The 17262-nt window shown below is 31.0% G+C and overlaps 1 protein-coding gene across 1 annotated transcript in view; it reads left to right on the top strand.

Moving 5' to 3' along the window:
- Positions 1-17262, top strand: part of LOC106786212 (zinc finger protein 2 homolog) — a 36053-nt gene that overhangs the window by 16093 nt on the left and 2698 nt on the right. Inside the window, exons 5-6 of the mRNA XM_014747792.1 lie at positions 566-716; positions 12835-13162. Of these exons, the coding sequence (XP_014603278.1) occupies positions 566-716; positions 12835-13162 (479 nt within the window). The remainder of the gene's footprint in view (positions 1-565; positions 717-12834; positions 13163-17262) is intronic.

The following is a 17262-nucleotide window of genomic DNA, read 5'->3' as shown; positions in this document are numbered from 1 at the left end:
TTACGCTTACTTAAGTACCAACTACTCTTACTTATTTTTTTATTTATTTGGCTTTATTCTGATCATTCTTTTTCTCGCACTGAAGATTTGTTGAAAGAAAAAATGAGAAACAGAAAATATAGGTTTTGAATATGCATAAATGCACGTTAAAACTGGGTCGTTGAGGGATTTTTGTCGGATGTCCGACAAGTGGCAATGAAGGAAATAGAATACAAAGAAAACGGAAGTTCATTCTATTTGAATATTTAATTTCTTCTTCAATTGAAATAAGAGATAGAGAGAGAGAGAGAGAACAAAGGGATGGAGTCGACAAAAGGTATAATTGCATCCTTACTTTGGCACGCAATTCCTGTCCTTTGGATTAATATCTACCTAAGGGTTGTCCTAGTTACGAATACATAGATTGTTTCTTTTTCCTTTTTTTTTTTTTTTTATCCCTTTTCTTATGATATTCAAATAAGAGGAAGATTACTTGTTCTTAGAAAATATACGATAAAAGAAAACAACTTGAACATACTTTTAGAATAAAGTATTAACCCGAGAAACCACGAAATCCTTGTTACAGTGCAAACAATGCGGGAAGGCATTCAAACGATCGAGCACGCTCAGCACTCACCTTCTAATTCATTCTGACACGAGACCCTACCCCTGTCAATATTGCGGCAAAAGGTTTCACCAAAAATCGGATATGAAGAAACACACATACATTCATACCGGTAAGTATTGCATGTCCCTTTTCATCAAAATGAAAATCAATAATAATTTCCCTTAACATCGCGCGCCTTTTTGTGTGTGTGTATGTGTATTCATTAGATAGATTAATGTTCTAAAATGAATTAATAAGTGAATATAAATCAATATTATTAATAATAATAGTAATAAATATAATATACATTTATACGGAATATATAATTGTAAGAAAAAAAAAACTTAATAATACAATAATACAAAATTATTAAACGTTATCGTTAAAGGGGGAGAAAACTTTTTTAAACGATAAGAGTTATGGATAATTTATCAATTAATATTCATCGAGCTTAGAAAGCTTTTTCTATCGAAAGCTTACTACTCTTTGGTCGATACTTTAACACGCACGACATTACACACGTACATATTTGATCACACATATAAGTACACACACGTACACGTACGTAGTATCTATCGTCCGAGTTGTATTTAATAATTCCAAACAGTTTTGTAACAAGACAAAAGCAGCAAACTATTCTCTTCGAACTTAAGTTCGATCGTAGAGTAGCTTCTCCATTTTCGTTCTTTTTATTGCTCATTGTTTTCGGGGTATCCAAAGTATCACTACCACCATCACCACCACCATCACCTCCCCCTACCCCCCTCGCGCTTGTCGTAGACACGAGCCCAACGACAAAGTTCAAGACGATCGGAGTCGCTAGAAACAGTTTACGAATTATTTACGAAGCCCGCTTGTTGCCACTACCTTACATTATTCAGTGTTCCTATTGTTGCCCTACGATCGACGAAATGTTTCAACATAAGTCGTGCATTTCATGACGACCAAGGAAGAAATGAGAGATAAAAGGATATTTTTCTTTAATCGTTTTCTTTTTATTTTTTTTTTCCCTATCAAAATATATCGACAACAACTTAACAAAGTTTCGTAAATACGTCTTTAATTGAAATATGTGTTTTATTTAGAAATACATTATTTTTTCTCTTTTTGTTCTTTTTCTTTTCTTAATTATTTTCAAATTCATTTGAAAACGGGATTGGAATAATTTATATTTCTTTTCGTACACAATTCGACGATATTTTAAGTTATAATTTTAATCGAAATTAAAAGGGGATGAAATACGATTTGTAAATTGGCATTGATTGAATTGGTTAAATAATGTAAACGAGAAATATGGTGGATTTTTGTACGATTATCGATTTAACATTGTAATTAACAAGTGTGAAAGAAAAACCGTCTATGAATATCGATATATTTTAATTGGATGTTTAGATTTGCGATGGTAGCACCATAGTCGTCGTTGTCTGCATAGCCTCTTTTCTGTCTGTCCTAGCATGTGAACGAATCACGCACTATGTTACGTGGTACGGTATGACATGACTGTCAGGTCGATATTTTTCTTCTACGAAAGTCCTGACACTGTGAAAAACATGAATTTGCTTTTATGGGGATGATACTTAAAAAAACAAATCTCTTTATAAAATGTTTTCTCATTGTAATAATGCAAAATAATTTTATACTAAAAGCAAACAAAAAAAGACAAACTATCCGATCGAACGAAAAATCAAATTTACACATTTCAATTAATTTAAAATAATTAATTTTCACATTAGAAATTTATCGAGAAAAGATGCTAATGTTTGTTGGATAAATTCTCTTGTCTTTTTCAAGTGGTTTTAATTGCGTTACCATGCGAAGAAGATTAAGGTTAAATCGTAAGAACACTATCGTTACCTTTATAATTCAAGCACCCTATTACTTTTACCAACTGGCAGCCCTTCTGTACAAACTCCTTCGCTTATAATTAGATTTCTATCATCGAATAACGTTTAAGCTTTCCACGACATCGGGGGTTAATTTCTACTTAATCCATTTAATTGGAACAAATGAATTATCGGAGTCTCAACAAAGCAAAATCAATCTATAGCACGCAAGTATAATACAATACCATTGACAATACATGGGGTTTTCGTAAACTTACGAAATCTTTAAACTAGAAAAATTCTATTAAAATATATTATAAAAAAAAAATGAACACAAAATTCAGATTTACTTATTGCGAAAAATACAAAATTCGGCTTTAAAGAATAAATGTAACAATGGTAACAAATATTCAACCCTAATTAAAAATATTGTTACAACTTATAACAAAGTTTCGAAGTTTCTATTCCCCTGATTTGTTACGATTTATATTTGCTTTCTTTTTAATACAGTTGAGTGTACTTTCTTTTGACCAATAATAATAATAATAATAATTCTAATGGAAGGAAAGTGATATCGATCGTTGATAAGTAGAACCATAGGGTTCCCCAAATCTCTTCCTTCCGGGAACGAGCTAGGAAGTTTGATATCACGTGGCCACAAAGTATGCTACTAACTTCCCTCTTTGTATATATATATATATATATATATATATACTAGTAATATATTTTAGGTAATGTAACGTACGCATAGTTACAGGGAAGATCACGCGTGTGTCATGCATCGCACAATGTCCTAATAACGGTTATATACGAATCGGACACATGTCTTTATTGATGCGAGTATGACGTCTGACGTCTGACGTTCGCCCAACAGCTGACGCTATCCGAATGAAACTCCCATGAAATTCGTACGAATATTATGTCATTTCGATTATAAAATTTTGCTTTATTTATCAAAAATAAAACTCATCAATTAAAATAACTTTCTTTATTATCGTAATTTTCGAACACGGTACCCGATTATTCGTGAAAAACTATTGAAAGCTTCGAGTCCTTAAGATTTGACATTTCTTTTTTGTTTTTGTTATTTTTCATTTTAACTATCAATAACAAACAAATTTTTATCGATAATTAAAAAACAAACAATTTTCTTGAAGTCACCGTTATCGTTATCTTCAATAATTTTCTTCGCGAAAACAAATTTAATTAGAGTATTTATATATAAAAACGGGAAAAATAAATAATACGAACTAACGTTACATACACAAAAATACAAATATATATAATATAAATAAATAATTTTCTACTTTATTTTAATAACAAATTCTCTTTCTTGACAAAACCGCGTGGAAAAGTCGAAATATAAAAGAAACCAAATCGAATTGTATTGAATACGTATAAATAATTAGTGTAAAAATAAAATGTTTTATAAATATGATATATTTAATGAGATCTATTATGATAGAAATTTAGTGTAGATTTAATCAGCTGCTGCGGGAAGAGCACATTTTCTCCTGAGAACGAACGGAAAAAGCTTATGTACGATGAGAAACGGTCTGTTTGCGGCGCACTAAGCGAGTTTCCGGCACGACACGCGCCAACCCGGCGTGCCACGAGCCACCAAGGGGGGAAATAACGTGGTGTTGCGTGCTAATTACTAATAGGGAAAAGGTAGGGAGACCTAGGAAGAGTAGTATACCCTAAGTCCTTACTTTTCATCATTTCCAAGCGGTATAGTAACTTAACGCGATAAAGTAGCTAAATGCGAGAGGACGAACGATTAATGCTGAGTTTAATTTGATTTTCACGCGATCTTTTAACAATCTTCATTTTAAAAACGACCCTTTTTCTCTATCAATACGCTTTTCAATCTTTCCTTACTATTCGTATATATGTGTTAGATGAAAATATTGAAATTTATCAAACTTAGATTGAATTTTTTCCTTTACGTTATTACTATTATCAATATATATATTTTTATAAAAATTCTAGATTAATATTTATAATAATATTATATTTGAAATAATGATGTTTTATACGATATATACTTTATACCAATTAAAAATGGTCAAATTATGTATTATAGATTAAAAACAAAGAAAAAAAAGCTATATGTGGTGCCCCCATCTTAGAAGTGTCGGCTACTAAAGTGTGAAATTACGTAGCACGAGTCGTATCTTTAGTTTTATGCGTATCGAATGAAGGATAACGACTAACATAAATGACTTTTTTTTTACGAGCTAACAGATTCTTACAACGATTATTGTGCCTTGGCTCGACGTTATGCGACCATGTCTTGTTTGTTTTACTGTACGTTCTTAGTCTAAGGTGTTTTCGACGATAAATACACTTAACTAAAATGCGGGTAATTAGCGAGACTTTTATACATGTATTCGTGCTTGTGTGGATTCGCGTATACAGATATATCATATAAGAATGCTGATATAAGTAGGTGTAGGTTATAAAACAATAATATCCCTTATGAATTTAATCGTACTATTATTTTATTTCTTTTTTCTATATAAATTTCTTTTCTTTTTCTTTTTTTTTTTGCGTTAAAATACTAAACACACGAAAGGTGTGTTTTTTCTTTCGAATGAATTTATTTTTTCGCTAGTCCGTGATTTGTTAACCTTTTTTCAATGTGTACAAATAATTGACTTGCACGTCGCGTCTACCTGACACACATTTACATCCTATTCAATTATTAACGTAAGTAAGTATTTACCTTTTCTTCGTATGGTTCGTCCCGCCTAGAAAATTATGTTTTCTTTTGTCCGCACCATGTACTCTTGCAGTACGTCCCCATTTCCGATCGTTACTTCGGTATGATACAAATGCAAAATAAAAAGAATGATCGTGTCGAAGAATAAGAAGAAAAAACGACGAAACATGAGGGAATCGATCTCTTTTTTTTCTTTTTTTTTTTCATTCAACCCTTCCTTCTACCCCCTTTCCATTCGTCATTCTAAAATGAAAACTTACGTAAGTTTTCAGTAGTTTTTTTCTTTTTTCTCTTTTTTTTCGGTGAAAATAAAAATAAGAAATCAAAGTTTCTGATGAGGGTCGTGGTTTGCTAAGGGAACCGGAAGGGGGAGGGGTTTGTAGAAAATGTTTACTCGTCGTGAAAGGATGTATTTTTTTTTAGAGAGTTGTAAAATATATTATGTATGTCAAAATGAAGAAAAAAATCACGTAAACCGCATAAGAATTATTGTTGTTTTCAACTCATTAGATTTTTATTTCTGAGTGAAACTAAAAGAAGAAGTTTATACGACTAATTGCAAGATAATTAAATTCGAAGTTAAGATAGAACGAATTAAGGGGGATGCAGTTGTAGAAATATTTAATAAATTAGGCATTTGAAAAACATCATATTATAACGGCGTTAAACTTGTATGTAGATATCTTGTAATATCAAATATTTTTTCGTATTGTAGTAAAAGTTAATGGCGGGATAAAATAGATCCATTTTTATATTTCTTAGCGATCTTTTAATATTCGCAAACCGATACTGAGGGCACTTTTATATGCACTCCATTCGATATACTCGATATAACCAAGTCCTAAGGGACGAACCCTCTACGGAGAAGAATGGCGTGATAATAACCCCTCGAGAGTTTTTGTGCCGTGTAATTGCAATTCTCTTTCTGAGGCGGTATATTGTTTTCAGCGCATCCATTTGTAGACACTCAGCGGAGTTTTCCCTCCCTTGCAAGACCGTCCTCTATAAATTATTCTCGCGGAATACGTGACAGCTTGGTTACGATCTATGCTGAAAAATAAAAATAATATTCTACGTAAATTTATTTTTTTTGCTACGATAATATGAAACATAAATTCTGTACCTATCTTCAAAAAAATAAAAAGAAAAAAAGAAAGATAAGAGCGATTCATTCTATTTCAATTCTTCGCAATCTTATCGTAAATATTTTTATCATTCAAAATTAAAACGATCTATTTAATGTATATTAATATTTCATTTAGAATTTAAATTCATTTCTATACGCGAAAAATATTTGTGATTATAGTCGATATAAATATCACTAATTTGATGAAATTTTATTTGGTAAATGTTGTTAGATATAAAAACGTCATTATGATTTTAAATAATATAAGTATTAATTGGAATAGTAAAAGAGATAAATCTTTTTATCGTGCGTCAAATTGTTTTAGATCAATTCTGAATTATTACGTAGAACGCGATTGCACTTAAAATATGCAAATCGTTGTTTCGAAATAAGCGGTTAAAATAAAACACCAGCACGAGTAAGCAAATTCCTGCAAAGTCTTGATCATCGGTGCACGCATTGTGGTACACTATGGAGTAATCTACAACATAACATTTTTGTATCCATTGAAGAATCAATAATAGATCGGGATATACGACGATCTTTGTCATTCATCAAATTGATTTCCCTTATGTGTGCTATTTTTACGTCTATTTTTTTTTCCCTTACCAATGATCCAAAGAATACACGGAAATAAGGGAATTCCGGTCGTGCTTAAAAAATGAACGCAACCATAGATGAAATATACATATACATACAAACGTATACTCTGTCCTACTGCAATTTCTCTCAATTACGTTACCCATGGCATGCTTCGCGAACCTTCGGAATTTGGATTAATAATAAATTTTCACAAATGTGCATGATCAAGAATAACGATTGACAAAGGTGGTTCGATTTTCTTCGTGTTTCTTCGATATTCTAATTTTTTCCTAGATAAGTATGATAAAAACGAATGAAAGAACAAAATGTAGGAAGCAAAAAAGAACAGAAAAGAGAGAGAGAAAAAAAAAAAAGAAAGAAAAAGGATTGACATGGTTGGCTTAAAAAAAAAAAATTGTGTAATCGTATAATTACGCACATATTTGTTGCTTTTACTATAATTTATTATATCTTATCAAATTATATATAGATTAGTATACACAATGAATCAACAATTTGTAGTTTATGATAATATCAGGATTAATTGTAACGAAATACATATAAGAAAATATATATAATATATATTATCAATTAATAATAAATTAATAAAATATACAACGCGGGGAATATATTAATATAAAATTCTAGAAAAGAAAATAAAAGAAAAACCTTTAGAAAAATTCGATTAAAACGTTCAAATAATTTAATCATCCACTAAGTTGGACTAATCGTACCGATACACTACCCACCAAGATAAATGATGAGGAAAACTTTAAAACGAACGCGTTATAAACGTTCGATGATTATCGGTAACGATGCATCAAAAAGAGACAGGGACGTATTACGATATTAAAGACTCTCGTCGTCTGATATCGAAAACAGAAAAGCATATGTGTGTGTGTATGTGTTAAAAGAATGTATCTACGATATATAACACAATACATATAACAAGTAGTAATAGTAGTAGTAGTAGTACTAGTAAGTACGATCGATTTTTACTATCGCGGAAGATCCCTATATTTCCCGTAAAAAAAAAAAAGAAAAAAAAGAAATAAAAATTAAAAAGAAAAAAAGATATAACAAAGACAGAAAGAGGGAAAATGAAGAGAGAAGAGAAGTGGAAAAAGAAAAAAAAAAGGAAAAGATAGGAGTAGTAGCATCGTCTTTTCTAACCGATCTCTATCTAGCAATAACCGAGTAGAAAAGGCGGATCGATTTGCCGACTCTCTTTCACCATCGTCGTTGATACGACATCGCGTTATTACATCAAGTTCGTTAGGCGAGTCGTGCATAATTAAGCGACCACCACCAACTCACCACCTACCCACCCACCCCCAACGGTCATCCCAACCTGTTCTCTCTCTCTCTCTCTCTCTCTCTCTTTCTCTATTTCTTTTTCTCTCTCATTTTCTCTTTCTAACTTGCATGCTCCGAATGATAGGCGCGAACTCGCGAGTATTCGCGGCCGCGTATTACTCGAGCGGGCACTGACTAACACAAGCATACTCGTTGCTTGTCGCAGATACGATTCTACCTCTCCTATCATTAAAATCGGCCACCAAGTGAACGCTTCGGTCGGTAAATATTTAAGTCGGTCGGTAAGGGGTTGGTAATGAGAGTCGGCATGGATCGATATGCTGCTTCTCGTTCGTAAATATATATAAATATATATATATATGCATATATATATATATTTATGTATGTGTGTATTTGTATGTATGAGCAAGGCTCGGTCACTGACACGGATTCGATAGATAATCTTCTTCACTTGGACCTATTCTACTGATTTATTTCAATTTTTGTCGAAACTTGTCTTTTTTGTTCTCATTGTTTTCGATAAGATATCATTTATATTAATCGTAATGTTTTTGAACAATTTTGTTGATTTCAATTGAAGAACGTGATATTCTAGAGAAATCTTTTTAACTTACTTTGATTATATTTACTAGTATATATCTCTCCTCGTAAAAATCGATCGCAAAAGAAAAACCTGCCGAAGTATTTTTTTTCCTTTTTACTACCATCAATTTATCTCGGGGAAAGCTCTCTCGTTGTTCTTATTTCTATAAAGAAGAAAAGAAAAGAAAAATAAAAAAAGAAGGAAGAAAAAAAGCTCGTCTATTTCTCTAAAAAGTAACGTTATGACGCTGCTCGTTCGTACGTGGATGAGCAAAGGTAGTTCGTTCAATTTTTATACTATTTTTCTCTCTTATCATTTCTTTTTTTTTTTTTTATTTCTCTCTCTCTCTCTCTCTTTCGTTCTTTCTTTCTTCCTTCATTTCTTTTGCCTTGACTCAACAAAGTTATGGTGATCGAATCCTAGACGGCAATTACTATAATTGTATTTTTCTTCGCGCAAGTGAGTAGATAGGAACGATGACAGGAACGAAGTGGCGGAACAGTGCGACAACAATATTCAATAGTCCTCGTGGACTTTACCATTCTTTCTTCTGTCATGTGAAAGATAATAATTGTAATGGTATATCCGATAATGCGATGATCGCCGATACGCTGAATTAAAAAAGAGAGACGGTAGATAAACTAAATAGATAGATTCAGATGAGAGAGAATTTATAATCTAACTTATATCGATTTCTCATTCGATCTAATTATAAGAATATTACAATAAAACGTGTCCTGATAATTGTAACATTGTCACTGAATCCCTAAACACATTTGGAGAGAAATCATTTATTTTATATTATATTTTTATACCGATTATTTTTATTAGATATCAAAATATCCAATAAACGTGTCCCTATACAATTGTGACGTTTGAATATAAATTTGAAAATTCTACAAAAAATATATTATTTTATATTATAAAATAAACCTTTATATCAATGTTTTCACGTTCAAATGAATAACGACAATAAATAACAAAAGAAAAAGATATTAGACGACACGATAGACGACAGATAAATGGGGACGGGGGGGGGCTGGTTGAGTGGCGAGGAAATAAATTAGTTGATAAAAAAATTCCCTTATGTGTAAAACGAAACGGAACGATGACCGAAGGAGGAAAGGTTGAAATTTATGACAAAAATCGAGAATCGTCTTGATATCAGAAACAAGTAAGTTATCGTAACAGACAATCGTGAAATACAACGAGCACGTCAACTCTAAGTGTACACACTCAGATAGTTTATAAGTTTATTTTCTCTCTTGTGTGTGTCTTATAACGGCTAGGTTGTAATAGTATATTACATATACATATATATATATATCTACTTCTAGCTAACGTTTTAGTATACTTTTCACTCCCCGAGCAAGGGTCTGCTGTTCTCCAGAGAATATTATTCGCCGATATCGCTCGTTATACGGCACGTAACTTCGGCCAATTTACCAGGAAAAATTTACTTCCATTCTATGTGTGTATGAATACTATTGTACATATAATAGGTATGCTTGATATCGAAGAAAGTGTATTCTATCATATCTATCCTATACATACACACACACATATATATATTATAAAAAGATGCTTACGCGTGGGCGTAAATATACTCTATCTAAATACATTTCTATTCTCTCTCTCTCTCTCTCTCTCTCTCGTCTTAAATGTAAGTGTGATAAAAATTGTACTAAAAGTGCAAGCACTTTCTAACTATCGGTACGTAGTGTTAACGTTGTCGGGGGGTAGGGTGGGGGGTTCTTTGCGATAGGGTTTAGTGGTAGAGTGTTTAGTGATGGTGGATGTTGTGAGTAACCTGAAGTATGGTGAGAAAATTAATTCCTTTTCGATAGAATCTTAACGGCGACGCCTTTCGAGGACGGTGTAACACATACATATATATATATATACACACACACATAAACACAGTACACCGCCAATGTCCTTTTCCAACTCGGAGGATACACGCGTTTTTATCGTCGCTTTATAATCGCAAAATTGTTTGCTCGGAATTTCGATGGCGACGTAACGGAGGAACAGCTGTTTACCTTTATTATCGCAACCCCACGATCGACGTTAGACGTCCGACCGAAGGACTTTTAGAAAAAGGCTTTGCGAGTTGTCTCTGTTCGACCCTCTTCTTTATTTCTTTCTTTCTTTCTTTCTATCTTTCTATCTTTCTTTCTTTCTTTCTATCTTTCTTTTTCTCTCTCAGTTTTATTGTCATTAACTTATGCGACGACTAGTCGTCTCGTAAGTTTTCATTTTTATTTTTACATATATATATATATATATATAGATATAGATATATTATAGTTAGTAGTAGCAAGTATTTTATACATGGATGTGCGTCAAGATTCGTAAAAATGATTGCGAGTAACCTAGTAGCTAGAAAGTATACTTTTTAATATCATCCTATCGTTTATTGTGTTTAGTCGAGTTGTTCCTTCCTGGCTATCGATGTTCATAGGAATACTTAGGATGTATATATGTATATGTATAGAGAAAAAGAGTAAGCTATTGGCTTATGCGATCACTCGATCGTTCCTTTCTATTTTTTATGTATGAACATAGAAGAAAGTACGATAGGGTTGTATCTTTCTTTCTATTGTATTTCCCTTTCTCTTTTTTTTCTCTTCTTCCTTTTCATCAAATTATATCGACCGAACTCGAAATAGCCTTGTTGTTTCCCTAAGGAATTTCTCGATTTCTATCTTTCGGATAATATCTTGTCATCGACGTTTATTCGTACGCGAAGGTTTTTTCTTTTTTTTTCTTTTTTTTAGCGAGGTGCATCTTAATTTTCTTCAAGAACGCACCCGACAAATATTACGCGAGGAGATTTTTTTTGTTCTCAGTTAAATCAGAAATAATTTTTTTCTAAAGCTGGAATTTTATCGATGATTCATTTAAATTTATTTCTAATATATCAATCAAAATGATTTTTTGATTATTTGTATAACGATGTTTGAAGAACAATTTTTGATTCGATGTTATATTAAGTAGAAATGTAAATATTGTTTAAAAACGCGTGCACAACGTTGTATGAATTTATATTCGTGTTTAAAAAAAAAAAAAAAAAAAAAAAAACAGAACAAAATTCGAAGGAAAATACGATATAATCGTGATTTCAAGTTTAATCAGTAAATTTTGGTGCCGAAAAATAATATGTTGTCCGTGTTTTGTTATTGAAATGGAAAAAATGAAATTACGTTTTTTTTATCGTGGGCTCGTATTGCAAGATTATTATGCGATACGTAATTATGTTCTTTCAATTTATCCGCATTGATATCCAACCAAGTGTCCCGTTCACGTATCGTTGCTTCTTATTCGAATTGAAGAAAGTAAAAATATAAATCGAATTTGATCGTGACAGTTTTAAAAGTGAATCAACACGTAGATAATAATCGGCAGGTCGTTGTACTTTACTCATCTACAATGGAATCTTTCGATTTCTGTATCGATATCGCCTATATCGAGGGAAAAACCGTCGTCGTTTCTCGGCAAGATCATTTTAAACAAATTATCATTTTTTACTCATCGCGTATTGACGCAAAGCAACATCTTATGAGTTGCGCCATCGAAACGCGTCCAACCGTACGATTTATTAGTTGATACAGCTGCGTTTGATTAACCTTGCTTCATTATTCCAAACCATATCCCGTCTTCTCTGTTGATAATCGAATTTATGATCGGCAACCGATGCGCATGATATAAACTATGCAATTCCGATTCCCAATCGTGCGATTCCCTTTCAAGATAATCTTTTAGATTAGTCATTAAAAAAAAAAAAGAATATAACGCATCGTGATACCAATAAATGTTAACATCAAATTGAGAGTATAAAAACGAACCGATAATATTATCTATTCACAAATTTTTCTTGATTAATAATATAATAATTATATTTGTCTATAGGAATTATATTAAATAAATATTATATTATTTGTAACAGATATATTTTTGAAGATAAATTAAACTATTAACTTATTGAGAAAGATAATTTCTTGTCCCTTTTTTTCTCCAGTGTTTTAATAATAATAATGACCCATTGTATTGAGATAAATTCTAACGATATCATTTAAATATATGTTTTAGGTGAGAAACCACACAAATGCGTGGTGTGTGGTAAAGCATTTTCACAAAGTAGCAATCTGATAACTCATATGCGCAAGCATACGGGTTACAAGCCATTCCAATGTGGTCTATGTGACAAGGCATTTCAAAGGAAGGTCGATCTTAGAAGGCATAGGGAAGGTCAACACCCAGCGGCGCCGGCGTTAGATTATCGTTCGCTTCAGGTTGCATCGTCTGGTGTCGGTGAACAAAGTGCCGTTCAACGAAACAACACCGGCCAAGTTCGGTGCACGCCATCACCACCACCACCACCATTACCACCACAACAACCATTACAACCACCACCACAGCAACAACCATCACCACCATTACCATTACCACTACCACTACCACTACCACAAACAACGTCACAAGGAGTGGTACAACAACAACAACAACTACCACCAGCACAGGTACACTCCGGTACCACTGCCAACGGCATTAGCAGCAGCAACAGCAGCAGCAACAGCAACAGCAGCAGCAGCAGCAGTAACACAGCCCCATACAGAACGATACCGGTTCCGGGTAGCAGCAACAGCAGCTGAGATTCGTCTCACCCAGAGCCCTTTCCTTATTCTTGCAGGTGTACACAACGATTCCATGGGATCACCGAACGCATGCCAAGCGTTTCCCTCTAATTCGAACCCCACACTTCTTTACTTATTTACTACTACCACTATTACTATTACTATTACTACTGTTACTCTCACACACATTAACAATATTTGCCTTGTAAATAATAATCCACGATCAATTGCTACTTGCTAAAAAAAAAAAGAGATATTAATATTATTGGTTATATGTATTACGTCTATGCAATTATTTTAATCTCGTTTAATTCTTTTTTTTTTTCTCTTTTATTCGTAATTTTATTTTATTTATTATATACGTCGTCGCGTTATAGTTTCTTTTGCATTTATCTATTACGGACATATTTGTAAATTAACAAACAATTTGACAAAAATCTTAAGGAATTAAAAACAAACAATACGAGATTACAATTTTTGCATATATCTAATAATTATTTAAAGGAAAAAAAAATGTTCATTCATTCGTCCATTCATTATCGTGTACAATTAGGATATACACACATACATATTACGAAGATGTTTTAGATACTTCGATGGCGGAGATAGATTTTTCAATATTTCCAACTTAGGTGAGTAAAGTCTTATATCAAATTTATTAAATATTTCTTAACAACAAATTAGTAGAGAGAGATATATATATATAAATATACATAAATTTAATTAAACATTTAATTTATATATTTAAATGACCCTCTCCAAGAATGATAAAAAAATAAATATATTCCTTTAACGCGATATATGAATTAATAATTCGAAAAAAGACAGGAAAGAAGAAAAAACAAAGCAAACTTAAATTAGAAAAGTGCCAGTATATATTAAAAAGCATAGTTGATGAATCATTTGTTTTTTCCAACACTTGTTTCGTATCGATTGACGCATTAACGTTGATTGTTTTCATATCTCTTGTCCCAATATAAATATTCCTTTTCAAACGAGCTCTTTTCTATTTCTTACGTCACAATTATGTAATAAATACAAACGTAAAATGTTAAAAAGAAAGGAAGGAAAGAAGTTTTAAGTATTTACGTATGTAGGAAAATATATTATCGCAAAAAAATAAGCAGACAATGAAATCATAAAAGCAGATTCGCGTGTGTAACCGGACGTATGAACTGTTAGATCAAGTTCGAAATAACACGCGAATATTGTGTTATTCTTTGAGACACTGCGTTTGATTTTGAATATGGTTTCCACGTATCACGTGTGTACTACTATTCGTGTTTTTTAGTTTGTTTTTTTTGGTTTTTTCTTTTTTTACTTGCGTTGGTCTGTTCTATCAACGCAAACTCATCGAATGAAACTAACACACGCGATTGTAAAAAATGTGCTTTGTTTATCTCTCTCTCTCTCTCTCTCTTTCTCTCTCTCTCTCTATCTCTTTCTTTCTCTCTCTCTTTCTCTTTTGAACTTAATTTTTGCATACAATAATGACAAAAAAAGCTTAAATGTTGCACTTAGTTTAACTTAATTCGTATCTATCGGTAAATGACAAAATTTATATTATTAGATATATATTAGACGATGTTATTATTATTAATTATTGTATTTACATTATAATGTGTATAGTCAAATTCTTTTGAAAATGGTAAAGCTTTAACGACGAAAAAAAATATCTCTCTTACTCTTTATTAAATCGGAATATTAGATTTGTCTTTTTACTCGTGAGTGACGATATTTGAACGATATATAGAAGTAAGAGGTGTGTCAACGAAGAAAGAAAGAAAAAAAGAAAAAGAAAAAAAAGAAAAAAATACTGTTGTTACCGATAATCGCGGTGTTTTTTTCCTATATTCGAATCTCGGCTTACGTTAGTTAATCAAATTTTTACGCATTTAACTGTCCCCGACGATAATTTGTAATTGTCGTCTTTTAAAAAATATCTATCGAAATATTATACATATATATATATATAATATAGAGAGAGAAGGTTTGAATAGAATACAAATTTATATAGAATATTTGTATAAACAAAAATGATATATTCGATAAACATTATTGATGATTAATTATTAATCATGGATTATAAAATATCATGAACCGTCCAATCGTTTTGTTGATGAATTTGTATGTGTGTATGTATGTGTGTGTGTGTGTGTGTGAATGCGCGTGCTAATATACATAGAAAAAATGATGCTCTTAAACAAAAATTTATTATTCAAGTATGATACATATCTTGAAGATGGCATCAAGAAGGTCCATTGTATATATTCGACAAAGTAATGAAATTTTTAATAATTATTATACACTTTTTATTAAATTTTACTGATTTTCTTATCCGTTATATTATATTCGATATAAATTAAGTACGTATATCGGATGATATAAATGCATAAATGTGGATATTATCCTGTTGCCATCACACGTAACAGAATTATTTATTTGCTATTAATTATTTATAAATAATTAATCTACTTTTAGACGCATGTGTGTAGATATTTCCAAATAGAACGTTTTACGATATTAACAAAATTATAAATATTATTTTTTATTATTATGGCTTTCATTTTTGAAAAAAGGAAAAAGAAAAAACACACAATTCGGATAAAATTGAAAGAAACACTTAGTTTAGAAATATTTGTTTCCCAATGTTTTAAATATTTTCTTACAAAACATTTCTCTTTCATTAGAATAATTATCTTTTCTTATTTCTCGATCACAGTTATAATATCAGTATATTTTGTAATTGATTAATGCAAAATTAATCATTAATATTTACTTAACGTAGAACGCTCTTAATCTATTACCTGTCATAGTCTATCAAAGCCAAAGTCGTAAAGTTAGGAGAGAAATTTTTTTTTTTTTTTCTCTATCGATAAATAGTTAAATTTTTCTTCGAAGAATATCATCAAATCGCATCGTCATTTTTATCATATTTTCTTCTTCTTCTTCTTCTTTTATTTTTCTGTGTTTATTAACGTAAAAATTCTGTTGAAAAAAAAAAGGTACGAAAGAAATTATGCAACGATTTAGAAGAAATTTGTCGATTCATTTAGAATAGTTGATAAAATTTATAATATGCTGAAATATAGAAAATGGAAAGAAGAATTTTCGTACGTTCGATTTTATAGAACTGAGAATGTATAAAAAAAGAAAGAAACCTCCCCTCCCCAGAAAGAAAAAGTAAGGAAAAAAATAAAAATGGTACATAAAATATTATAGGAATATACATATAAGCGTAAAACAGAATGTACTTTATACGATCGATGCGCACAATTATGAAAATAAAAAAGAAAATTGAAAAAAATACGCAAATTTAAAATTAACGATAAATAGAACTATATTTACGCGTCGTGTATAATTTATTTTCTTCTTGTATCCACATTTTTCAATATATAATACGCATCTATGCAATGTATCTAAATGTGAATGGTACACATTCGAAAATTTATATTATTATCTTCTATAAATAATTTTTTCAATATTGTTTTTTTCAACGAAAGTAGAGCGTAGATTATACAAAATTAATTTCGAAGACAAATTCAATATGATATAATCGGTTTGAAAGAATGTAATTATATAAATTTGAAAATCGCATTTAAAATGATTTACTTAAACAAATATATACCAAATTATTCGACAGAAATAAATTACATATATTCGATGTTACATGCGCTACTGTTTCGAATAGATTAAAAAAATAATTTATGAAATTAATTAGTCATTTAAAACACTGCTAAGATATATGGTTTATAATATAAATATTGTTACATATATAACTAAAGTACGTACATATATACGTGATTTATTCTATATTCGACTAATCAATTTTAAAATAATTAACGACTGGATAATCTATGCTCTACTATACATATATTATATA

This window comes from Polistes canadensis, unplaced genomic scaffold, assembly GCF_001313835.1.
Source record: "Polistes canadensis isolate GaletaPanama2010 unplaced genomic scaffold, ASM131383v1 scaffold_0, whole genome shotgun sequence".
Classification (NCBI taxonomy): Eukaryota; Metazoa; Arthropoda; class Insecta; order Hymenoptera; family Vespidae; genus Polistes; species Polistes canadensis.
Note: the sequence above shows the minus strand (reverse complement) of the source record. Positions and strands in the feature narration are given on the sequence as shown.